General features: G+C 44.9%; 1 protein-coding gene across 3 annotated transcripts in view; it reads right to left on the bottom strand.

Annotated features, from left to right (window-relative positions):
• Positions 1–24,969, bottom strand: part of MKX (mohawk homeobox) — a 48,468-nt gene extending 23,499 nt beyond the window's left edge. For 2 of the 3 annotated variants that reach the window (XM_005518710.3, XM_088066320.1), the window contains exons 1-5: positions 24,912–24,969; positions 24,433–24,679; positions 22,343–22,502; positions 14,063–14,216; positions 12,497–12,832 (exon numbers count right to left, since the gene is read on the bottom strand). In XM_005518710.3, the coding sequence (XP_005518767.1) occupies positions 12,497–12,832; positions 14,063–14,216; positions 22,343–22,502; positions 24,433–24,614 (832 nt within the window). In that variant the 5' untranslated portion in view covers positions 24,615–24,679; positions 24,912–24,969. Of the gene's footprint in view, positions 1–5,070; positions 5,307–12,496; positions 12,833–14,062; positions 14,217–22,342; positions 22,503–24,432; positions 24,680–24,911 lie in introns of those variants that run through there. The other variant, XM_014248807.2, reaches the window with a different exon arrangement.
• Positions 24,970–26,942: the final 1,973 nt, after the last annotated feature.

The raw sequence follows: 26,942 nt of genomic DNA on the forward strand, positions 1-26,942 counted from the left end.
TATTATAACTAAGGTATATTTTTACTAACTAAATTATATTTAGGTTTTCAGTTTAAGCATTTGAAGGTCTTGGAGTGTCACGTATGGATGACATACAATATATCAAAGGCCTTTGTTGATTTTTTCCCTCCTCTCCTCTCCAAACAGTTACCCTGTATTTGTGAACTCAAGGCATCTGATTTACCTAAACCCATATTCCAGCTGTAAAGATTTGCAGGGGCCAAGGGAGCAAAATCCTTGGATGAAGCAGAGCTCTCCAAGGACGAAGGTGAGCCCTGTTACCGGATAGCGCACTGCACCGCGTCCCTCACATCCCGAGGGGCAGGACAAACCCATCTCTCCCTGCTACCTCCTTCAGACACCCTGCTCCAACACTCACTCTGGCCAGCTCGCTCACACCTGGCCTTTTGCCCAGACCTCCTGTTCCCAGCTGGGCTGTGGGCTGAAGGTTTTGTGTGGTGGGACACGGTGGGCAGGAGCCAGAGGTTCATGAGGAGCTTACCTCAGAAGACCTGCCTCCCGTACCTTCTGTAAAAGGTCTTTTGGTCCTGTGGGGAGTGTGGAGCCACTGTCTGGAGCCTGTCCAGACATGTTGGAAAGGTGACATGGCCATGAGGCAGGAGAGGGTTTTGGTGGGCTCACATCAGGCTGAGTGCTGCCACTGCTCTGGACAGGGAAGGGGTGTTTCTGAGCAGCCATAAAGCCCATGGAGAGATGTCAGAGCTCTCCAAACCTCAGCAAATGCAGCAGTACTGCAGCACTGAATACAGCCTTTATTTTTCCTATTTTGTGCAAGGAATGAAGGATCAGGAGTACCCAAATATGAGCACTTATATTCTCACTTATATTCTGAGGGTCACAGTCTGATTGGCGAGCAAAGATCCCACTGAAAGCAGCAGGAGTTCACAAAATTAAGTTTGGAAAGCTTTGTGAACACATGAACATTGTGAGTCAAATCATGCAGCGTGTTTTGGGGCCAAAACACTCAAACCCTAGACCGGTTCTTGGGAAATTGGATTTTTGCACTTCCAAGCACTTCCAAAGGGCTGGTTTTAAAACATATCTGAGTGTCTCAATTATCAGGTGAAGATAAAGGCCCTTTGAGTTGAGTATAGATATAATTATCAACCCCTTCTGAAATAAGAGAGAAAAGAATCAGGGCTGTGAATCTATGAGTTGAATGAGGTATAGAAGAATGAGACATTAAGGACATTTTCCATTTATAGATTCACAGCAAATGTAATAAACACGAATTAATGCTTATCTGCACTTGCAGCAAGGAGAAATTATCACTCACAGTCTCATTAGACAAGGAGCGAAAACAGCAGCAGAAAGGCTGGGACAAAATATTGAGAGGAAAACAGGCTTATAAAGACACCCGCCATTTTTATTCATTTAAATGTTTAAACAAGCATTTCTTCACATCGGTTTAGACAGCAGAAATAAGCCTTTGCATGAAACAAAGGATTACTGGGATCAATACCTGCAGGTCAGCCTTGTCTTCTCTGCTGACTTCTGTGAAAAGGATTTTCAGCTTTGCAGAGGCAATCTAGAGTAAGCAGTTCAGTGAGGTATGGGATTTGAAAGCAAGATATATCATTGTTCGTAGACAATACAGTTGGGAGCCTCTTTTTCCTCTGTCTTTGCAAAATTCACTGCCATGGTAAACTTCTGCACAGCTCTGAGCTGAAGGTGCAAGCACAGCAAAACAGCGAGACAACGTGTTTGAATTCCACAGATATCATCATCGTAATAGAGCACTAAAAAAATCTGTGTGCATCTGTGTGCATGTATATATATATATATGAAACATTGTATATGTTACAAACACCACTACCATCTCAAGTGCTGGCCAGAGCAGGACAGCTTTTTTGGTTTCTCTTCACTTCAAAAAGTGTCCCTAAACATCCAGCACTACCGAGATTCAACAAGTAGGAAGCCCAGAACTATTGTAATTATGATATTGCAGACAGAGAGGGGCTCCAGGCTTCACCCAGCGCCCCTGTTCCCCCAGCTGACATAAATTTCACAAGCTGCACATGGCTTTCTCTGACACTGCTGGCACAGACACCCAGAGCTTTCTCTGATAGAGGCTGCTGTCTTCTGGAGGAAGCTCCTATTTGAAGATGATCCCAAGGAAATTAATTTGATACAGAAATCAACAGCTACCCCAGCTAAACAGCACAAGAGGGAGAAAAGCAGGACCATGAATTTTAGTGTGCCTGTGTAATGGACAATCCACCACCACAGTGCAAAGCTGCCATAAATAGCCAGGAGCAGACCACTGGATTTGCACACCAACTCTGGAACCTGCTCCCAGAGCAGCCATCAGTCCAGACTCTGCACAGTGCAGCCCACAATGAGACAAAGACAGATCCTGCTCCTTGGGGTAGAAAGAGCAATTAGACAAACAGGGACCTGGGATAAGTCTCCCTGAAGTTAAGGGCCGACACGAATTCTCCAGCACACCAAGACCTCATTAAAACTGCCCGCAGTGTCTAGCCCACAAAGTACATCTAGTGCAAGGAGCGCAACCCTGCCTCTGTTTTGCAATGCATTACAAAATACCTTGGCTAGCAGAAAGAATTTGAGGCAATTTGCTCCTGAAGAGCCAGGTCGTGAAGAGCCCTCATTTTTCCAGCAAACAGGATTTAAGCTGACAAATAGTAACAGGGAGACAAGAAGCCCTGACAAAGTAAGGGGAGATGGAGAAACCGACAAAGTTTAATTTGATCTTCGAGGGTGTAAATCTGTCAATACCCACAAATGACCACAAGGCCATATGCCAGTTTTCACTCTGAGATACCGTAACTAAGACATTTGGCTGGTACCTCACATTGGAAAGAAAGTTTTTACATTTAGAAATGTAAAACATTGTAACATTTAAGGAATTTTGGCTACAGCCCACTAGCCAGCCTTCCCCCAGCCTCAGCTAGGGGATTATTTTGAATGTTGCTTTGTTTTTCGTGCATCTGTTGCCTAAATCAATGTGGAGGCATGAGGGAGGGACTGAAAATTTGCTCTAGAAATAGTGGTATATTTTAGTGTCATAACTGAGAGTCTTGGCAATCCCTTTTAACTTGAAATGTCAGTGCCATACCGAACGATCTGGTCATCATAACCTCAATTTCTGGCCATCAGTGAAAGAACAGAGATAGAGTCTCTGACATCAAGTTTCAAGGACACTGTGAAAAATTAAGGAAAACAGATTTCATGGCTCATTGGAATTTTGCTTTACCTATTTTTGTGTTTCTTTTCAGCTGTTCCAGTTCAAATGTTTATCTAATCTCTTTCTGTTTGAATTGTTTTTCACTTTTCCAGATTTTCTACAATGCATTTTACCTCTCCAAATCTCCTTCCTGCTTTAAACTCCTGCTCCTTTTTTTTTTTTTTTTTTTGGTAGCTCACATAAAAGTCACGTATACAAGCCTTTTGCATGCTTTTACTGTTAGGACATATTTCTCCTTTAGCAGATCTAAAGTGGTGATTTGATGCCAATTTAATGCCATAAAGCATAAAAGACCTCAACAGGTCTTTAGTAATCACTGGTCATTTCCAGATCTGTCTCTTTATCTCATACTGAATTTTTTAAGTCTGTAGTGAAATGGATTTAATATCACTGAATCCAACTCTGGTTTTCTGGATAATTAGAAATTAACCTCTACAGACGAATATTAGACAGGGTTTTGCAGAACAGGTGTTTTTAAAACCGCTCCCCTTTCTCCTTCAAACTGAAAAAACTCCCATTCACCAAATAATACCTAAAGGTTCCTGACATTTTCTGAATTGCATGTACAAGCTCATCCACAGCCCAGAATTATTCCATGCAGATATCCCTTCAATCTGCTTCTCAAATTGTGTCAAAACCCTCCCAAAAGTTTCTCTGTGAATACACATAGAATATCAGAAGTCACTAAACTGCTTTCGTCATTATATTTCTGGTATTCACATTATGGACAAATGACCTAAAAAAATTCAGTTAAACGCATAAAGGAGGTGTTTTTTTTCAGGTTACAGAATTATTTTTAAAAACCACAAACCTGCAAAGGGAAATAGGATTTGTTGGATCAGCTAAGATCACTAGTTTATCTATCAGGCACATTCAGTGTGTAGCTTTTTAGAAAAGAAAATTAAAATGGGAGGAAGCAATGATGAATAAAAATAATTCTGCAGTTCAATACTCTATCAGTTTTTACAGTATTTTAAGAAGAATTTAATAAAAACCCTCACCTAAAACAAAACAACCCCATTTTCTTATTTCCCTATTTTTTTCCTCTTACAATCAATAGATAAATTCTACCATTTTCACCAGCACGAAAACAATTTCTTAACCTACTTGAGATCATCCAACTCTGCTTTGGTGCACGAGCCTGGAGAGTTTCACATGTTTGCCATTCATATCAAAATCTTGCTATGGTAAGGAAAAATGCATGTGTTTGTGCATGTAAGCAAACACAGGAAGACCCAAACCATTTTCTTTATTTACAGCTGTATGACTGAATACAAACAAGCTGCTTTTCACTAGTTTTACCACAAGCATAAAATATTTCAGACTCCAGGACTACTGAGAAGCTCACAATTTTTTTCACCAGTCATCACGCTCCAAATTTACAAGCCTAACTCAGATGGTTATTACTGGGATGTACCTGCTTAAATCCCTTCCACAGATGGGAGAGTGAACACTGTTCATGCCAAGTTTCAGTCTGGATTGAATTTTTACAGCTGGGTCATAAATTTGCAGATTAAAAGGGTTCTAATGGAAACACAGGTACAACCTTAACTACAGCAACATGAACAGCAGCAATGTAACACTGCACGAGGGACAGTCTGCGCTACAAGCAGAATCTACCAGGAGTTACCCAAAGTCACATTATTTCTCCCCAGCAGCCGCGGAAGGAGCCTGGGACACGCAGAAAACCCATGCCAGGTGTGAAGTTTCAATTCAGATGTTTTTCCAGAATGAAGTGAAACTTTTATGGGCTTGCCATTCCTTTAAGTTTACTGCCTCAGCCAGAATGTGAAAAGTCCAGCCCTTTTTTCCCCTTCTGCTACTACCCCGTCTTGCCTGTGCCTGCCTTGTCTGCACCCTGTCCCCTCCTGGTCACACTTGCACCGCACACAGATTAGTATGTTAGTAAGAATCACCAAAGGCAGTGGTTACTTGTGATGAAGATTATAGATTTCATATGTAAAACTGATCCACTGGGCAATAAACGTTTGTCCCTGTAATTTCTCTTTCTTCATGCAGGTGCCATGGGCAGATGTCTTGGTGCAGGAGCAGAGTCAGCTGCAGTCCCACAAGAGCCCTGAGGAGCAGAACAGGCACATTTCAGTGTTGGAGCCAGCACAAGTCTTGCTCACAACCCAGCGATCTGCCTCTGGCCATGGCTTTGTCTGCTCAGAAGTGCTTCCCCATCACCGATACATAAAGTCATGTGTGATTTCTAAGCTACTTCTGATGAGGTGACAGCACACATCTCTGTGTTTTGTTCCTCTTTTTGCTATTCCATGTACAAAATCATGCCATATTTTTCAAGTTCATTGGCCTACATCTTCCCTTTGGCACAAACAGCTGATACTCACATTTTGCTGCTGGATTTCCTGGGTAAAGGACAGAGCAAATTTGTGCCTTCAGAAGCACGCTGGGAGACAGCTGCAGTGCCAGGGCCCTGCATGCACACTGAGGCAGCGTTAGGCAGCAAGGCTATGGAGACATCCCACGGGATGTGAGCCACTGCTCCTGCCTGGTGCTGCCCTGCTCTGTCCCTGCTTCTTGCACCAGGGCTGCAGCACCCAGGGCTTTCTGCTGCTCTGCTTGAGCTGGTACATGGCTCATTGACCTCGTCTTGTTATCTCTCCCGAGCCTCACTCTGCCCTCCTCTCTGAGCAGTGTTTCTTTTTGCAGCAATGGCTGCAGCTGGCTGATGTTTGCATGGCTGAGGGACCCCTGAATCACGGCAGAAGACATGGCAAGGCAGCACATGAGCCTGGTGTTTCTGCTGCAAGAGATCTGCACACAAATTTGGCTACCGAGGAAAATCCTGCTCAGGCAGTGGAAGGGGAAAAGGAATTACATCCATTTCACTAAATGAGTTTTCCCAAGCTGTAGTTTCACACTCTCTTTAAATATCCTTAAATTAACTGCTAATTTTCTAATTTCCCTATTATATTCATTACTAACTATGCAGTCTAGAGCTAAAACTGGAAAACAGTCTGATTTACGACTATGTGTTTTTCCATGCACATAATTTCCTGAAACATTCACATTTTGGCTGGCCCCAGGTTTTAAAACCAAGTGTAATTGGGAAGACATTCGGAACAATGGGAAAATGGGGATATTTTTTTCTCTCTGAAAACACCTTCACTAAATGAGTGAAGCCCAAGGCTTGCCAGAGAACAGCCCTTGCTGAGGCCTGGAGTATTGACTAACTCTAAAGAGGAGCATTAAAATATATACTGGTGACAGTACCACACATTTTTCCTGCTGTGTCTGAGAGAGATCTTGGGCAAGCACACGGGTCTGATGCTTTTTGGCCACTGCTGTGAATATTTGCATTGGGAAAATTTCAGTGGTCTTGGAAAAATAAAAGTGAGCTTACTACACTGGCACAGGCAGCGATAACCTGTGGCCATGGAAACACAGCTGGTGCCCTGATTTTTTTGGTGTCTTCTCTGATTTTTTGGTCAAATGTTGTAATCTTTTCCATTTCAAATCATTCATGCAAGAACATCTCATTCTCTACATTGATAAAGCTGTCAGGAGTCCTGACACGTGCTGCTCTGAAGCAAGCTGATTTGAGGAAAATCCTCTGCAGCCAAACAACTGGCTCTAGACAGTTTTTACCGAAGCATGTGGAAAATTTGCCATGACATCAACAGAAGCAAAACCAGAAGACATTCCCACAGTCCCCCTCTGCTCTGTGGGGTCTCCAAAGCAATTATACCTGAATTATAGAACAGGCACAAATATGCTGCTATTTGAAGAACATCTTATCTACATAGAGGCGGATCTCTGGAATCCTTAATATTTTGGGTTTAAATGGGGGGAAAAAAGCCTTGAACATTCATAACCTTTTGCATCTGAAAACAAACAGATAAAACAAGAATGCACTGTTTTTGCATCCAGCACTTGTGAGAAAACAAATACTCTCTTTTTCAATAAAAGAATGGAGTGGAGAGAGGTGGCACAGGAAAACTGCACTGCCAGGTGTGCTGCTTCTCCTTCCAGCCGGGCTGGCTCCAGGCAGTCCCTGGTGCCCAGGCTTTCGGGACAGTGCTCTGCCCCCAGTTGTTCTTCCCAGCCCACTCAGTGCTCTTTTCCTCCATTCTCCTACCTGAGAGGGGTTGGAACTGCTACCTTCCCACAAAAAAGGTTCCATTTTGATGAAGCACTGTTTTTTGGGGTTGTATGGAGAGAATCCTGACTCATCCCCCTTGCAGCTCAGGTACTGAGAAATAAAGAAATTAAAGAGAACTAAAAAAACAGCTTATTTGATTTTTGGTGTTTTAACTGAAAGAAATGCAAAAAGTAAACCAAACTAGCAGGGTCTAGGTGGGGTCTTTAAAGTTTGGGCTGTCACATCTGGTATATTAAACCTGATGCTTCCCGTGCAGTAAAGCCATTCCCTTTATTCTTTCTTTAGAAAAAACAACAGAACAGTAAATTAAACACAATCTTCTCCTCAATTCTCAATTCCAGGCTATTTTAGTTGATGAATCATGTCATGTAATAATAAAATTCCTGCGGAAATACGATCTTAACTGTGCAACCTTCAAATTGCAGTTATGCTGCTGTGTGCATTTAATACTGTACTTGACATTCACCTTTTACATTTCACTTCTGGATGACATTAGGATCTGCAAAAAAGACCTCCTTCAGCTCTCCCAGGTTACCATTTATTTCAAAGTATCCCCAAGGTCTCCAGCACCGTTTAGATCCAGCTTGAAAAAATCACTGCTGTGAGCAGTTTTTGTGGGTCCCTCGAGTTGTTTCTGAAAACAGGTTCCATTGTGTTCATATTATGCTTTCAAATTTTATGGCTTATTTTTAAATTACATGTTAATTTCTAAAAACATTAAATTGCGAGGAAAAGTCGGCAAGGACCACACAAAATCACAGCACTGTTCTGCAGTTTGTGTCCCTCTATAGTATTTATGTGCATGGCTACACCCTTACATTTAAGCGCTCTGCAGGAATGTGGGCCTGATCCTGCAGAGTGCCAAGGGTGTCATCAGAGGTGCTCAGTGTGCTACAATAAATGACCCAGGATCATGCTTTATAAATCACTACCTTTGCAGGATCCAAAGGAAAGAGAGAAAGAGAGAAAGAGAAAGAAAGAGTCAGTAGTAATGAAAACATCAGAAACAGAACGTACTCCTGAGTATAAATGTCTAAAAATAGAGATCAAACATCTTCAAAAATCAACCAGTCATTCAAGCACTTGTTTAAAACCACGCTCTTTTCCAGGCCTGCAAGTCTTGAGTTTCCTCACTGTTTTTATTTGTTCTGGCTTTTCTACTGTGCTAAACAACATATAAAGTGAAATCAATGAAAAATCTGCCTACAGAAAAAGGACTCCCTGTCCTGCCATTTCATCTCTTTTTCTCTTGTTTTAATTTTTGCTTTCCTTTACTAGACAACAACATCCCAGAAAGCTGGGAATTTTTCATTTCCTTGTGCTACAACAATGCAGAACGTTTTGTTTCTGCAGGTGACTGACGATAGGGTACTTAGGGAGCACTGCAGCGTGATTACAGAAAAGTCAGCATTTTAGTGATCCGTAAACCAAAGACTGACGTTGCCTCTTTAGATTTATATTCAGCTTCACTACCAACATTAGATCTGTTCCTTGTAGATCTCTGGAGTGCTTGTTGCAGTCAAGACTGCTATTTCTGTATGCATTTGTACAACAAATACAGGTAGACAAGTCTGGTTTCACTTATTCCTGTCACACAGAGAGCCCGCTGTGAGTGACTGCATGCCAAGCAGTTAGTGAAAACCAGTTCTCCAACACGGCTTTTTAACTAAACAAAAACACTGAACCAAGCCTTTCAGTCATCAGTTTAAGATGCATATTTGACCAATTATATATGCTTACATATTATACCTGCACCAGGATTGATCTGAACTGGAATTTTCTGCTTTAAGTGAACACACTTGTGCACGTCCTGTTATATACATAAGAGTATCAGCTTACGACAGAAAGACTCACAGAAGCCTGTGACATACCAAGACGGCTGCACTCCTCCCCGGCTGCTCCGCTCTGCCTGCACTGTCGGCTGTGCCGCCTCCTGCCGCAGCTGCCTGGCTCCCCAGGCCCGGGAAATGGCACTGTGGGCACTGCACCTGCGAGGGCTCCGCTCGGGGCTCCTGCTCCAGCACTGAAACCGCTTCCCATCAGCTCACGAGAACTGCCTGGGGGTATGAAACCAGGCTGCTCTGCCGACAGCCGGTTCTATAGCCTGTCCTTCATCTTTATGTGGGATTTCCCAGTTGCACGAAGCTGGAGTAGCATATGGTCCCGTGTTTATAAGCATGTTAATGACTGAAATGGGAACCTCTACAACCCGTTTTCCTTATAAACTTTAAACTGCAATTTCTTGTTTTTGTTATTGGACACTGCACTCACAGGCTGTTAATTTGGTGCAGGCTGTGGAGACACACGGGGCCACACTGACCCCGGGCGCTGGGCAAAGAAAGCAGCTCCAGACACACAGATATACCTGAAATCAGGGTCCAGCCCCTAACCAGAACCAGACAGGGCAAATGAGCTTTCTCACTTATGATCTGCTACAAAAAAGTTACCTTTCCAGGGAAGCACAATAAAGAATTAGTTTAAGCTCCAGTGACTGCTTGTCCTTACAGGCACAACAACCTTACCAACCATTTCTCAAAAATAAAACACCCATCAGTTTTCACTCTGTGCTTTTTGAAATACTGCTTAAAATGACTTCATAAATTAAAATGTCTAGTAGGGACTTGATAATCCTGCAACAACTCCTTTGTGTTAAAAATTATCTGTTTTGCTCTACAAAGAATTGCAGTCGGGAACTCCTTGTAAGCAGTGATATCTCACTTAAAAATACACTTCCCACTTTCAGGAGAGTAAGAGTGGCAAATTCAGCCATACCCTGTTATTGACTTAACCAAAATGTATTACAGCTATTTTTGAAAACACAGACACAGTTCTGGTACAGTACTGCGCTGAGAACTGCCAACCCAGATATTCAAATTATGAAGAAAAAAACATAAAAAAAGTAAATCATCCTTATTTATCTCTTCCTACCTAACAATCATGTGGATAATTTCAGCTATTTGAAAGTAAGTTTCATAAATGGACAATAACTTGAAAATATTGGCTCTCTTAATGAAAAGCTTAATTCCTGCATGCATAACATCATCAGAAAATCATTAATGGGACTGTAATCTTGTAACTGAAAAAAATCCCATTTGTACCTATATTTCCTGAATGTTCATACATATATATAGCAACGATTTAGAAAAAAAGTCATGTATATACATATATTATATGTATATCACGTATATATATATATATAATCTTTTTTCATTCTATATACTGCTTGTCTGCTTTCAAAGTGCAAAAAGAATGAAACCATATCCTAAAAGCTGCTGGTCAATTCTCAAAAAATGTGACAATGTTAAGAAAGATATTTAGGAACTGACTTAAATACAATCTCAAGAGGAGTTCTAGGAGTGCCACTTACGAACTTTAAGGACAAATACACTGGTTCTTACTCATTCCAGCACAGCTGGTGAATTTACAGTTACAGTGTGCCTCCCTCAGCCTTCACATTAATGACCATATTTTTCAGTGCAGCTTGAAATTTGTCAAGAAGAACTTAATCGAGTAGCAAATTTATTATAAATTTTAAGAAGTCATTGCTTCCACTTTTAGGTTATAGTAAAAAGTACAGAAAACAGAAGTTTACATATCTGAGCTTCTGCATCTGTTCTTGAGTAACTTTTTACTTAAAAATGAAACTTGGCAAACAATATACTTATAATGCAAACCAAATGCATTTGCTATGTACAGAAAAAAAATAAATTGACAGAGAGAGTTTATTTTGAAACTTATTAATTGAATGTGCACTATTCTTTCTCCCCACAAGATCCCATTTTTATACAGCGTCCCCACTCGTTCTTTGGTCATTCCCAACAACCTGCACACACAAACATCATCCTAATCCCCACCAACAAAAGCCTTGTGACCCCTCCACACGGACAAAAAACCCACAGGAAATGTGCCAGAAAAGAGAGCAAATGCTGCAAACTTGAGAGGTTGCAAAGGCATCTGAACCTGCCTGCCAAGGAAGCCAAAGGGAACCAAGTTCAAAGTCTAAATCTGTATTAACTTTACTGCAAAATCCTCCAGTACTTTTCAGCAATATCCATCCCTAAAGTGATGCTGCCCTCAGGGTGGTCCCTGGCAGAATAACCCAAGAAAGGCCCAGGACAACGCAAGGGGCTGCTGCAATGAGTCAAAACCATGAGACACTGGTGGAGACCTTCAGACACTGGGGTACAAACCTTCATATTTTTCGAAATGATATTTTTTTTACCTAATGTCCCAAAGATATACAGAAGTTTCACAAGAGGAGCCTTCCAGCATTCCCTGACTCACAGGGACTTGAGCAAGTCCTGATCTTGCCCTGATTTACAACAATTTACTGGCAGGAACCAGGCCATCCCATGTGCCTTGCTCTGACTGGTAACACAGTGGATGACATTACATCATGCTTATATGTTTTTATTGATAAAATAATAAACTATGTATAACCCTTCAAAAAACAGTAAAATAAGGCATTTAATGGCCAAGTGTGTGGCCCTTTAGCTCTGGAGAGTGATGCAGAAATTAGTCTACACTAATGTCTGTATTCCTAAGAGATGCACGGGCACTGAAGGGTCACATACTGGAAAAGGCACTCTGAGGACAGAAAAGGTACTGTACAAAAGGGGAAGGTGTTCACATGCACTCCACTGAAGGGAATATGACTCTTGTAAGTGTCACAAACAGCCACCTTGAAAGTTCAAAGCCCTCCTCCTCCTCTGTGGCCATCCTCTAGTCTTTCCTTAATGTAATAGAATGTGCAAGAGTTTTCTCCTTCCTTAGGCTCATCTTCATGCTGACAAAAAGTGGCCTGTAAGTGTCATTTCAAAAATTATCCCCATTTCTCCATTTGAAAAGCAAACCAGCTTCATTAGAGGTCAATAACAGCACTTAACTGTAATACTATAGGTAGAACTTCTCCAGAGAATGAAAAGGTAGACATAATTTATCCACTCTGATATGAGAGGATGGATAGGAGTAATCTACTCTCATGCAAGAAGATGGACAGGAATTACCCACTGTCATACGAGAGGATGGACAGAAGTCACCCAGTCTCATAAAAGGCACAATCAGGTGACACTTATTCCAAAAGCCACTGTCTACTGAAGATGTCTGTAATGGAAATCATGCAGAAAAATATCCCTTACCTGTCCGATAGACAAAATTGCCTTCTGTCTCTGATGATGATGGAGACACCAGTTCTTCCTCAAATTCATTGGAACTAAACGAACCGGAATGATTCCTTTGCCTTGTTTTTTCCATCATAGCTGCATTAGTAGCCATGACGTGTCTCAATGAGTCATTTAGGTATCGATTCAGTAAGCTGCTTTTGTATTTGGGGGGTGACACATAATCCTCATTGGCACTTGCTTCTGGTCTCACTCCTGTTTTTATTACTGAACTTTCAGTTTTAATCACAGTGTGATGAACTGGTTTGTTATATCCCCCTTCATTCATATGGTTTCTCGGAGGATTTTCTCCATCTGAAAACAAAAGGACAAAGATACAATAATACATTGAGTACTTAATATTTAACATGAGGCTTTCTCTACATGTTTTGAACTGTGATAAATATACTAAAATAGACAGTAACTTCAGCATTAGACACTGTTTTTCACTTTCTTCTGTTCACACATTGCTCATAGTAGTTCCCATGATTCTCAGATGTTCCAGCTATTCTAAATTAATTAGCTGTAGAAGACCATCTGAGTCTAATTTGCTCATGAGTAACACAAGTAGGAAAAAAAATTGAAAAGTGCCCTAACTCAATGATAAACATTTAAAAAGCTGTGTGAATAGGTTAAATTCTTACTATCATAACTTGAAATTGGGTTTGCCTGAATACCACAGCATATTTAGGTGCATTTTCTTAAACTGTACTATTTTAATTGTTCTGCATGCAATCTTTTCAAGGGAAGTGAGTAGAAAGGCGAGTAAATTCCCACATTTTTCAAGAAATGTGAGTACAGACTGAAATTGGAAGTAAGATATTTGAAACTGAGTACAAATTGAAACACACTCTTCTAAAAATTCACGTACAGATTTCTGACAATGTTCTGTAGGATTTGTTCCTGTCATTGTATTTCCATGTCACAACTGTCTAAAAAAAGTACTCACAGACAGAATTAATATAAGAGTTCTATCAAAAATACAGGGTACTTTTAAAAAATCCTGCATTTGCTAATTTGAGTAAGAAAGAGAATTCCAGTGCATCTTTTATGATTTATGTTATGAAAAACAGTTGCTAGCAAACTACATCAAATAAATAACAGTGATACTCAGTTTACCATCTAAGATGCCCCACTAATCAGATTCTCCCTTTAATGATGTATATTGCTATAGCCCTTTCATGGAGGAAAGCAACAGTCAAGTGATTTCTCATTTCTTTATACCAACAAATGTAATCAATTTTTTTCCTTTAATGCAGATTAAAGGAATAGGCTTGTAGAATGTAATGAACTAACAATTATCTTTCTATCAGCAATGAAATATAAAAACATGCATCCAGATTGCCACCTTGAAGAACTTACAGAATCCTGCTTTGCAAGACTACGTAGTAGCTGGGAGCCAAAAAATGAACCTAATTCACAAAAAAAATAAAGGCAGATCCACTGAGAGTATTTGTGATTAAAAATTAGATCTAACTTAGGGTATATAATACTTTCTAAATAAATTTTAATCAGTTTAAAATCGATAAAAGAGCATCAACAAACCTTCAGAGCATGAGTCATCGCTGCTCACACTGAGTCGCTCAGCATTTCCCTGAACATATTTGTTGTACAGTTTTATTCGTAAAGCCCAGCTAAGATCTGGTTGCCTGACTGTGTTCTTCAGGCGACGTCTTGCATTGGCAAACCAGTTTGATACCTGCATACAAACGTGTGTATTAGTTTCCCTTGAAAATTTCACAAATAAATCCATAGAATCCTTAACAGTTTTATGTATGCCTCAAGGAAGTCCACAAAATTACCACTGAGCAGAGCAGGAATCTCATACAGGAAGGCAAGTTCAGGCTTCCCACCCTTCCCAAGTGTTAGCAAAACCACATTATCACAAGGTTTCAATTAATGTGTCCTAAATACTTGTTTTACATTATTTTTTTTTTAAATTTTAAAGATAAAACCCTGAACTTTCAATATGAACCTTCAATATATTACCAACTTCCTAAATTAAACTAATATCTAATATTCAGGAATTTTCTTTGATATTTACATAGCTACAAAAAGGCTATTGAACAGAAGAAGACATTCTAAATCTGTATATATAAAAGCCCAAATTCTCCCTTGTACTTTAACAGAACTCTTAGTCTGACAAGCCATGGGCATCAGGAAAGTATTACATAGAGTACAACGTACTTTGACTCATTGCAGAAATCAACCATTTTCTCTGCAGAGCAGCAGATTTTACAAACTCTTTTTGTTGTGGACAGCCTAAAAACAGTAAATATGCAATTTCTCACCAGGTGACTACTAAACAATAGTCTGTTTTGTCTTCCTTCTCAACTGCAGAGCATTTTCTAGAGTTTGACATAGCAAAATGGATACATGTTAGTATCTCTCTAGCATACAGGCTCATCACAAAGTCAGGCTCAAACACAAGTATTTCAAAGTGTTTTAGGCACTGAATGAGCAAAAAGGCACAGTCTACCTTTCAGTGCCAGCAGTGCTAATTAAACCACCAAATGGAATGCATATACTTGCTGTGACTTTGCATGAAAGCACACCTGAGAAAACGTTGGCCTTGATTCTACTGCAACTCAAAAAGACAGAAATTAGAAAATAATGATAACTCTGTCTTTACTATGAGAAAGAGCAGAGGCAAGTGACATACATTCTAATGATACTTGCTTAATGATAAATGAGGTGTTAAAAATACTATTTAAACCTGGCAGGAATAAGTGCATTTTGACATGACCTCTGGAAGAAGGAGGCAGAGTAGCATCACTTGCAAAGGAGAAAAGAAATTGTAAAGAATGTTAGCAGCCTACAGCCCTGCTCACATCTTTGTGTTGTGAATATGCACACAGAGGAAGCCAGACTACCATCATTTTAGTCTGACCTGGGAACGATCACACCATTTAAGTTACATCAACCTGCAAAGAAAGTTCATACATTTTTTTATCAATACATGCTACCCCACATAATAGAGAGCCAAACTGTAGAGCCTAGTGATGGATTTTGGCCCTGCTTTTGTCATCTGTCTGTTTTAGCTAAGGTTACGGCATAAATCACACAGAAGTATCTAATTATTTTGGATCAATAATCTCTTGTAAAATGATTATGAGAAAAATAAACACTATGTGCCTCAAGAAAAAGCAAAGCTTCGGTTCAGAGTCCCAGCTAGAACTTAGCACTGGTGCCTTATGTCTGTCACTTTGATTTTACTTAAAATCACATGAAGCAGGGTTCCACTGAAAATCTGGTGAGCCCTGGATCAGTGCTCAGAGGGCAAACACATAACTTTACAAGCCATGTAGCTTACTATGGCAGGTTAGAAAACCAAAACTGTAGCTGGCAGAGTAAGTAATTTTCATTCTCTTCTGAGGTTACTTGCTTATAATCATCATATTTACACAGCAATTTTTATGGTAAATGAGACAGGGTGGGCTGAAATCCAAGCACTTTCTAATGCCGTTAACAAAGTCACTCCAGACTGCTCGACTGAAGCAGCAGTCACCTGCTGCATGACAGTGTAATTCTGAAATCAAGTATTTAACAGTAGAGATGGATCAATCCAGGGTCCCAATCAACAGGATTGCAGTTACTGCAGCATTTTACCAAACTGACAGCTTTCCAACCTCTCACAAGAAAGATTATGCTTCATTTTATTACATACTGAAATTTTTCATCAGTGAAGTGCCATTTACAGAAAAGATAGGGTAGTATTAGTGTGATTCATACATAAAAGCAATTAAATTTAGCAGGAGTGATTACTGCATGGTACTCTTGGTTTATTTTGGGCTCATTCTTCCCATGTCATTGCTTTGCTTTCTGCATATCAATATGAAAGGATGAGTCATATTTTAAGTCTTCTGCTATGAGAGAAGGGAATAGTAGTATTTGAGTGTTATTTCATAATGAGATAAATATATTGCACCTTGTCCTCCTGCTTCTTATGGAGCAGATTATTTTAAGTGCCATCACACAGCACACGCAAGACAATCCAGGGATCAGGCCCACCCAGCAAGGATTTGTGAAAGGCAGGTTCTGCTTGACCAACCTGATCTTCATCTATGACAGTGTGATCCACTTAGTAGATAAGGGAAAGGCTGTGGATGTGTCTACCTGGACATCAATGAAACCTTTGACACCATTTCTCACAGCATCTCCTGCAGAAACTGGCTGCTCTTGGCTTGGATGGGTTTGCTCTTTGCTGGGTAGAAAACTGTTGCGATGGCCAGGCCCAGGAGTGTTGGTGAATGGAGTTACATCCAGCTGGTCACCAGTCACCAGTGGTGTTCCCCAGGGCTTGGTATTAGGGCCAGACCTGTTCAATAGCTTTATCAATGATCTGGATGAGGGGATTGAGAGTACCCTCAGTCAGTTTGCAGAGACACCAAATTGGGTGGGAGTGATGATCTGCTGGAGAGCAGGAAGGCTCCACAAGGGATCTGGACAGGCTGAATCCATGGGCCACGGCTAGTGAGGTTCAACAAGGCCAAGTGCCTGCCCCTGGGTCACAACAACCCCTGCAGTGCTACAGGCTGGGGGAAGGGGATGGGAAGATGCCTGCTGGAAAAGGATCCGAGGGTGCTGGTTGACATCAGCTGAACGTGAACCGGTGAGTGTGTAGGTGACCAAGAAGGCAAATGGCAACCTGGCCTGTAACAGCAATAGTGTGGTGTCAGAGACTGGAATCCTTTGGCATATGGTCTGGTTTGCATTTTAATTCAGGCAGAGGCATTTCAAATAATTTTAAGAACGAGACCATAACATGTGGCCAGTGGGACCAGGGCAGTAATTGTACCCTTGTGCTTAGCACTGCTGAGGCTGCAACTTGAGTACTGGGTCCAGTTCTGGGCCCCTCAATTCAGGAAGGACACTGAGGTGCTGGGAGAGTCCAGGGAAGGACAGCAGAGCTGGGAAAATGTCTGGAGCACAAGTCTGACAAAGAGCAACTGAGGCAGCTGGGGAGGTTTAGCCTGGAGAAAAGGAGGCTCAGGAAAGACCTTACTGCTCTTTACAACTACCTGAAAGGAAGTTGTAGGTGGGGGTCAGTCCATTCTCCCAAGTGACAAGTGATAGGACAAGAGGAAATGGCCTCAAATTGAATCAGGGGAGGTTTAGATTGGGTATCAGGAAAAAAATTTCTTTACAGAAAGGATTGCCAGGCAACAGGCTGGCAAGTGAAAGTCACTGTGGTTGAGTCACTGTCCCTGGAGGTATTTAAAAGAAATGTAGATAGGGTGCTTAGGGGCATGGTTTAGCAGTGGACTTGGCAGTGCTGGGTTAATGGTTGGACGCAGTGATTATGAAGGTCTTTTCCAACATAAATGACTCTGATTCTGAAAGAACCTCAAGTCAGCTTTTAGAAGAGAAACCTTTTACTAACGCACAAAGCAGCAAACTCACTCTAGAAATTCTTATCCCAAACGCAATTACTACAAGGCCCGTTAAAGCCTTGGAAGAAAGGAAAGTTAGTCAAATCCATTTAAGAGATTTTTAGGCTTAAACTATGATGTGGTAATCTCTAGGTGCTTTCCAGCTTTTGGGCACTAGTGCATGTTGCTGGAAAGTCCTGATTTCTAAGACATCATGAGATTCAACACCTCTCCACTCTTCAGTCTTGGACAATCTCCAGGTGTGTGAGCTGGAACAGGCTGCATTGCCACAGGCTGTACCAGTCAGCACACTCACCCTGACCTCCAGCCACCACCTGTCTCCTTCAAGGACAACAGCAGTTTTACCACTCATTTCAACCAGCCCCAAATGTTACATTGTCTATCCATGTGGTCTTTAAAAACCTGCCTGTCTACTGCTGTAGGTCCCACTCAGAGTGCCAGTTTGCACCACTCTTACCTAAACCATTACAAAAAGAAGCAACCAAAGCTGCCAAAAAATTCAACCTTTCCCATGGTCCCAAGCTGTGCTACTGTGATCTCCAAAAACAATAATAATAAAAAAAATAATTATTTAGATAAAAGCCAGTGGGAAAATCTTTGTCACATAAACCTCCCAAGAAGTAAGTATCTTGAAAAAACACATGATGAAACTCACTATTCTTATAAAGTAACAATCCTGTAGTTCTTTGAGAAGTAAAAAGACAAAACCCAAGGGGAACGATAATAGATGTGCTTTCCAGCATTCATTTTTTTACAGCAATTCTGTTCTCTAAGAGCATCAGGTACTTATATCAGCATCATGAAATACTGACCCTTCTGGCTTTACTTCTGAAGACACATCTTCAATTTTATTGTAATTTGTTCTGCTTCAGTGCTTAAGAGTGGCCAAACTTTCAGAAAGGGAGCAGACATCAAGCGATTCTCCTCCTCCAGTAATCCAGATATGCCTTGATAAATCTGAATACTATTAAATCCATAGCAGCACATGACTGATATACAAATCCTTGTATTGAAAAAACCTTCTTTCCAACAATACACACATTCATATTTCTTTCTGGAAGGAATATACAGCCATTTTTCTTTTTTATTTCACAAGAACATCTAAACCAAAATTTAAAATAAAATAAATCAAGCACTGTGGTAATAATACAAATGAAAATGTAGCATATTATAGGACAAGTTATTGGATTCTGAATTGGAATCTAATTGGAGTAAAATATAAAATGCCTTTTCAAACTATATTGCTTTTTTGGTTTCCTGCTTTGGCAGTTGTGGAAGTAGAAAACTTTGGACTGTTGTACCGAAATCTGCAATAACATTTGCCTTGAAGACTCCCAAAGACCTTGTTGGCCTGCACATGAGTAAGTCAGCCCAGAATTTGCCCCAGGTTTTGCTACTACTTCTTAAGAAACAAGATGATTTATGATTCCTGAAAAATCCTACCTCCTTGAAACAGTCTGACTTTTCTTCAGCACTGCAGTCGGACAATGCATCTGGAACAGTCTCCTTGCTGTCCCACTGCACCCAAGAAGAGTGGAGTAGGCCAAAGTATTAGTAAAGTAGAACAAATTACTTTAAAATCAGCCCACTGGGTGATAGCAAAACTAATGAAAATAAAGTTGTGGTAGATTTGGCATGCAGATACTAATAACAAAAGTTATTAGTATCTGCATGTTATTTATTTGTCCTAATAATAAAAGTAAAAAACAGGGCTGGATGTTCACCTCTTTGTCCCACAGAAGAATTGGTTTTATCTGTGCCATGGTCCTGAAAAAAATCTCCTTTGGATAGATGGTACATACTGGAATAAGGTTCATTAGATGAAAGAAAAGCACGGGCAGGAGAGTTACATCCCTATTATCAGTGTTACGGTGACCACCAACATCTTCCAGGCAGCCGAAGACCTTTTCCAAGGTTGTCAGTCAAGTGAAAAACAAAAAAAAAATCCCGAGCCATTCATTCCCTAAATGGCATTTTGTCAGAAATTCAGAGAGATATTCAACAGTATCTTTTGCCTTTCCTATGTGACGAAAGATGTCGGCACATGAGGGATGCTGGGAAGGGGGAGCAGCTGCCAGCAGACAACAGCTTCCACAGGAGTGGAAAGCTGTGGGAGCAAACACCACGGGACAACTCTGAGAAATGCAAAAAGTGTAGGAAATATGAGACAGGTTAACAAACGTGAAGGCGTTTAACCCAGAGGAAACATCATACACTGAATCCTGGTTCTCCAACGATGTCCAACAATATTACTAGACTAGAAAAACAATTTATAGGCGACCCTGGTTGATGCTTTTGCAAAGTGCCCCTCCTGGGACAGAAGCAAAGCTTTCCAACAGACACCAGCCCAGTCCCAAACCTGCTCTTGGCTATACCACTCGTCTGAAAGAGTGCTGCCTTCAGGAAAGCTATTTCAGATGTACCCAGGGTGACTGAGATCACACCCTGGCATGCTCTCTCTCATTCTTAGAGAACAAAAATTTTGAACTGAATTACAATCCTGTTCTTTTTGAGCGTCCAAAACGTAGGTGTAGGGTTTGTGTTGTTTTGCTCTTTGTGGCTCAGGAATTACTGCTGGTGCCAGACATATGTATTTACATCTCATACAGATGATATTGGATTCCTGGATTAAAAGCGCATTGCACAAAAACGATGGGAAAAACACCTGGGATTTCTCTTTGATGTTGTGCTCCTGTGAATGAAGATAGATGTGCCTGTTTGCACAGTTCTTTCAAATATTACGGTTCATAGAAACAAAGCTGGTCAAATTCAGCTTCAGTGAAAATTCACTAGAATGACAGAGGTCTAACAGACCTAAATGCAGGCCTCCCTGATTATTTTTAATTTTATTCTACACCTTATGTAGATCATAAAACTCAGTGGAGAATTGGCCATGGCTCACTTGATGCTTTTATAAAGGTTAACACATCCTATCCCCATCAGGATTTATCAAAGCTGCCACAAGAGAAATCCTGCAAAAACCCCCCAGTTTTTTTTCCTTCTCTGTTCATTCTGAGGCATTTTTAAAAGAACAGAATAACACCTCAAGACATCATGAATGTGAAAGTGTCCCAACACATATTGTGAATATATTTTTTAAATCTCATGTAAAAATACAGGGATGTTCTAAGAGCCATACCCCAGTAAAATACTCGGATTGAATTGTGCCATTGAAGGGATAATGTTTATGTAATCATAGTTTAAGCCTTTCATGTATATTTTTTTAAAGCAAGAGAAGTTGTTTCAACTACATCTTCCAGTTATAACTGGCATTTTCTGAGACATTAATATTATTTTTGTCAAAGCTACAGAGTTTTTACTAGGGCAATAATTTCATCGAGAGGTACTGAAGTGTAAAGATTTCCCATTTTGCCATTACTAGAATTGAAGTTCATAGTACAGGTTTTTTTGAAGGGGCACTCAAAATAATAAAGCTGAATTACTACCTGTCTTTTTCTAATACTTTAGGTTACTTTGATCTCTTTGTGTCCTTTGCAAAGTGACACATAACATGTTAGGCATAGTGATGAGGACCCAATCCTGCAAACACATGGGTTTCATTTTACGCACCTAGCAGTAGCTTGCAGTAAGGAAATTAGATTATTCACAATGCATAAATCTTTGCAGCATCCAGACCTGAGATAGCATCACTCGGCAACTGATAGCATTTAACCACAGATTTCAGTAGAGCGCCAGATGGCAAAGAGAACAAAGAAGTGAGATTTATAAACATTTGCAGCAAAATTTATGCCTCTTTTGGCAAGACAACTGCCAGTCACTTCAGGGGAGAATTACCTGAGAGCAAAACAATTACTCCCCGCATCTAATTATATTTCAATGATAATTCCTGCAAGACTGGATGTGCTGAGCCATTGTACACTGTGTGTATGGTAACGCTGATGTCTGAGCAACAGGTGATGACAATTATTATCAGAACAATAGAACAGTTTCCATCCTATCCCCTTTTCAAAAGGGAAGAGTAGGTCCCTGCAATTTCCTCAGCAATTCCTATTCTGTGCTGAAATCTCCCATGGCTGATATTTTTTACTTGAGAATTTTTAAAGACTAAGCAAAAATATTTTCATTGTATTTATGAATGAGAGGAAAGGATGAGGGCATCTCTTCCTAGAAGGGCAAGCACACACTTTTTGGTGGTTGTCTTTAAGCACTTCTCCAGTCATGATAGCTCAGATGTGGTAGTTCTTGTTTGAGGGAGATAGTCCTGCTGGGGTGGGGGAGCCCAGGGGAGAGTGGAAGAAGGATGTGCACAGGACCCCTGGCCTTGCTGGCTGTGCACTGATGCTCCCCGATACCCAGCACTGTCCTTAGTTCAGGTCACAGAGGAGTTTGGAGATGCTGTCCCCATCCCTCCCGTCCACGAAACGCCTCAGAGCTGTTTTTGGAGGTGGGGGTAAGGGGCTCCCTTCCTTACCTGCACCAGGGTCATCTGGGAGCCGAGGGCCAGCAGAATCTTCTCCGTCTTCGTGGGGTATGGGTTGTCGCGGTGCTTGTAGAGCCACTGCTTGAGCGGTCGCGCCATGTCCTGCAGCGCCTGCCGCTTGTGCCGCACCTTCCCGCCGCTCTGCCGCGCCCTGCCGCGGAGAAGGGGCGCTGAGGACCGCAGCTGCGGGACACCTGCCCGCTCCCCGTGCCCTGCCCGCTGCCCCGCCTGGCCCCGGGCTCCCCTGCGGGGTGCGGTAGATGCGCCCCGTCCGAGGGGGGACCCAGCTCGGGGGATGCCCACCCCGGGGTGCGCCCTGCCCGGAGGAGCCGAGCTCCGTCCTCGCGGGGTGCTCGGGGACGTTCCACAGCCGCAGCCCTCGGCCTGGACGAAGGTGATGCCGCCAGCTCCCCGAACTGCCCGTGCAGGGCCTGGGCGAGCGGACTCAGAGCCGGTGAATGGCCGCGATCATGCTGCGGACCCGGGCGGCGGCCCCGCGGGGATTTCAGCGGGGCCGGGGCTCCGACGGTGCGAGTGTCCCGATGTTTTCGGTGCTCGGCACCTGACAGGCGTGTGGCCGGTCTGTCCACAGAGGGGCTTTCCAGGGCGGCCAGGCCGCATCTCGCACGGCCGGCCGCGCATCCCGCAGCTGCGGTGCGCGCTGCCCCGGGGCCAGCCCAGCCTGATTCCCCTGCCCGGCTTTATTTCCCGCTGATACTCAAGAAATACCCGCGGCACCGAGCAGCTCCTGGATCATTCCGCCCCTCGGAGCCGGCGTGCCTCTCCCAAAGCCGCCGGCAGCGACGCGAGGCAGCCCGCAAAGCCCCGCGCTTGCCGAGGGAAACAGCGCATGCCGGGGGAACGAAACTCGGTTCCGCTAAAAAGAAAAAAAAAAAAAAAAGAAAAAAGAAAAAAGAAAAAAATGGTGTCCCTTTGTAAAAAAGGTCTACAATAAAAAGTGAAGAAACCCGGCGGAATCCTAGAGAAAGCCCAGAGGCGGGCTGGGGCCGGCGGCGGCGGCAGGGGGCGCCACGGGGCCGGGCCGCCGCTCCCCGGGGCTGCCGCGCTCCGCCGCGGCCGGCTGCAACAACAGCCCGGTGACACACACCTGCGTCCTCCCGGCCAGCACCGCCGCTAAAACTGCCAGCTGATGCAATCGCTAAGGTGGAAATTCGTCAGTACAAGCAGCTCCCTGGGACCTCGCGGCTTCGCAGCTGCCCGAGTGTGCTCCTCGATCTTTACTTTGCAACACTGACACTAAACGTCTGGTCAGCGCTCGCCCGTTCAACCCTTCGAGCTACGGCTGTCAAGGCGCCAGAGCTCGCACGTCCTCTCATCACCATATATTTCACCTGTTCCAGCACAAAAAAGCAAACCTAACCTCCAAAAAACAACAAATCGAAAAAGATCCCCCCCAAAAAAAAAAAAGAAAACTGCTTTGGGCGGCTTAGCCTCAGCTGCCGTTTTAGCAAACCCGATTCTAACATCACGTTATCCAGCCCCTGACTGGCATCACGCTAGTCCGTTCTAAATCCCATCCCTGGGACCGCACTGACATAGCAGCTCCTTCCCGCCCGCTCGCTCGGTGCGCTGCGGACCCGCGGGGACGGCGGAACAAGTGCCGGGGCCGCGCAGTGCCCGCCCGCCGCAGCCCCGCTGCTACCGCCGGCGATCGGCCGCGCCGCCACCCCGTGCCCCCGGTCTCACACGTCCCGCCTGGCGCCTCTGTTTTGGAGACTTTAATTGCATGAAGCGCCCGAACAAGCCGGTGGAGCCCCGGTGTCCTCCGCTTGTTTTTGTTCGGAGGCAGAGGGGGAGGTCAAGCATAGCAGGACAGGAGCTCTCTGTCTGGTACAGTCCAGCACAATCGGACGCCCCTGCATCACCTACTGCCGGAATTTCCCACCTTAGCTGTGGAATGAAAATCCCAGAGAATACGAACCCGGGGTCGCGGGCAAAGACCCAGCTAGAAACCCATCTCGCAACCCCAAATCGGTGACGCGGCGGCCGGGAGCGCCGGCAGCGCGGGCAGGGCCGCCCCCGAAGCCGGTGCGCGGCGCGGAGACGAGCGCACGGCATACCCCGTCCGCCGGTTCCGCAGGCTGAGGCTCTCCTTGATGGACGGGCTGTCGGGGAGCAGCACCTCGGCGTGGTGTGGGCCTTCCACCACCCCCACGTAGGACCGGCTGCTCCGCTCCCGCTCCTTGGCGTCCTCCTCGAAAAGCACCTGGCCGCTGAGCTTGCTGAAGACGATGGTGTTCATGGTGGGGGTCTGGGGGCCGCCGTCGTGCTGGCCGCCGGCTCCGAGCTGCGGGGGCTCGCTGTGCGCTGCGGGGAGGCGGCAGCGGTCACCGGGCAGCCGCGCCGACCCGCCGAGACCCGCCCGGCGCGACCGGCGGGGCGGCAGCGCGGAGGCACCGGGCGCCGCCTGCCCACCCACGGGGGGGGAGGCAGCCCGCCCCTCCCATGGCCCGGCCCGCTCTCACGGCCCCCCCACCCAAGCCCGGTCCGCTTCCTCGGCCCGGCCCGCTCCCACGGCCCGGTCCGCTCCCACTCGCACCTCGCCGCCAGCCTTCGCCGCGCTCCTCGCTCAGTGTCGCAATAGTTCGGAGCGCGGGTTTTCTGTCGGCTTTGGTGTTTCTGTCTCGCTTGCTCTCTCACTCCTTTTTTTCCCCCTTTTCCCTTCCCTTTCCCTCCCCTCCCCTCCCCCGGAATGATTTTCCCCTTCCCCCTCCCCAAACGGGGAGGGAAACAAATTGTTTTTAACGACCACCAAATGCGCAGAGCCGGCGCCCGGAGGCACTGCCGCCGCACAGCCACTCAAACTGTCGGGACTGCCGCTCCCCATCCCCGGGGGGAGTCACCGCTGGCGAGGGGACCCCAGCAGCCCCAGCCAGGGCACGGCCCCCCCCGGGCAGAGCGGCGTCGAGGAGCATTGCGGGGAGGGGCGGTAGGAGTCCGGCCAGGGACATCTGAGGGTACGGCAGTGCACTGCTGGGCTGTCCACCGTCTGTATGGGGCAGCCTCCCGAGGAAGGCGGCTGAGGACACCGGCTGGTGTCACGCTGACCGCGGGAGAGACCCCCGTCGGGGGCGAGAGGCGCAGCCGCAGCCCCGTGCCACTCATTAACACAGGTGTTTAATGATGCCATGCCAGGAAACCATCCCTCAATACGCTTCCCCTTCTTCTCTTGTGTGTTGTGTCCCCCGCTACTCCCCGCCCAAGGGTTGTAAGTTAGCCCGCAGTCCAAGCCGGGGGACAGCCCGCTGCCTTTAGCATCCCCGGCGCGGCCGGCAGAGATGCTCCGTTGCCGGCGATGTCTACGGGCGCCCCCGGCCGCTCCCACGGATGTGCCCTCGTTCCCTCGGCCCTGCCGCCCCACACCCCCTGCACACCGCAGCCCTGCGAAGCAGCAGCCCGGCCCAGCCAGGCTTAACGTTTTGGTTTTCTGCGGGCAGAAACGAGGATGGCCACAGTCAATATTTACAAGGATGTAATTCAGACGTTATTTGACCGCCGCGGGTGAACGGGAGCAGCTGTCTGCCCCTGCGGGCCCGGCGGGACGTGCGCGGCGCGGATCCCTCGTGCGGGCACCAGCCGCGACTCCACGCTCTCCATGGCACCTCTCTGTCCCCGTTCTTGTCCCCACAAGCGTGACCCCAAAGTACCTGAGTCTGCATACCGCCACCGCTTGTATCCCCCCGCCCCTTACCATCGCCCTGGCCTCGTTCCCTCCCGTGTTCCTGCGCTGCAGAGGCCCCCGCGGAGGGCACGCGGTTCTCCGCTGGCGGGGCGCTGGAGCGGCGGCGACGGAGGGGGAAACATCTGGGGACCCCCGCCCGCCGCCCCCCAGGGCTCAGCCGCCGTGAGGTCCTTTTTGGGGCTCACCCCAATTCAGCACCCTCCGTCACGGTGAGTGACGTCACTGCCGCTGTCCGTGACGTCACACAGCCACACGCACTGGGGAAAAGCGCCCTGGCAGAGGGGCAGCTTGGCATCGGGATTCACCGATCCGATTGTCATTTCTCACTTTGCTGACGGGGAGCAGTGGAGAGGTTGGGGAAGGGCAATGCACCGGAGACGCCCCAATGTCCTGGGAGAAAAATGACTGTCCCTAGAGTGGGAGGCAAAGACATGAACAACTTGCTGCCAGCCCCCTGCCGAGAAAACAGAAGCTAGGAAAATGTAAATAACCACAAGAGTGCCCCCGTGCAGGCTGTGCATCCTGCACTTCCACAGACTGCTGGGCAAAGCCCTGGTAAGGCTGCCTGTCAGGACGTGACATGGCCAGAGCATTCAGGAACCAGCTGGGGGAGAAGTGGGCAAAGGGGAGCAGTGCGGAACAAATGCCTGCTGTTAGACTGTGCTAACATGCTGATTAGGAGCTTCCTGCAAAACGCTCAGCTCTGATCATTGCCCTGCTCAGAAGAACTGTTTATGACACGGGAAGTATTGTTATAATTACGTCACTGCAAAAGGAGTCTTAGAAAGTGACAGGTTTGACCAAAACCAAGCTCCCGTGGGAAAGTGATCTCAGTCGTTTGCAGTCTCAGACAATTGTTTTCCCTGTCATCCCACTCCCCCCTCCAAA

The sequence above is a fragment of the Pseudopodoces humilis genome, chromosome 1 (assembly GCF_049639895.1).
Source record: "Pseudopodoces humilis isolate 2021_Gansu_Grassland_sample_001 chromosome 1, ASM4963989v1, whole genome shotgun sequence".
In the NCBI taxonomy this organism is placed as follows: domain Eukaryota; kingdom Metazoa; phylum Chordata; class Aves; order Passeriformes; family Paridae; genus Pseudopodoces; species Pseudopodoces humilis.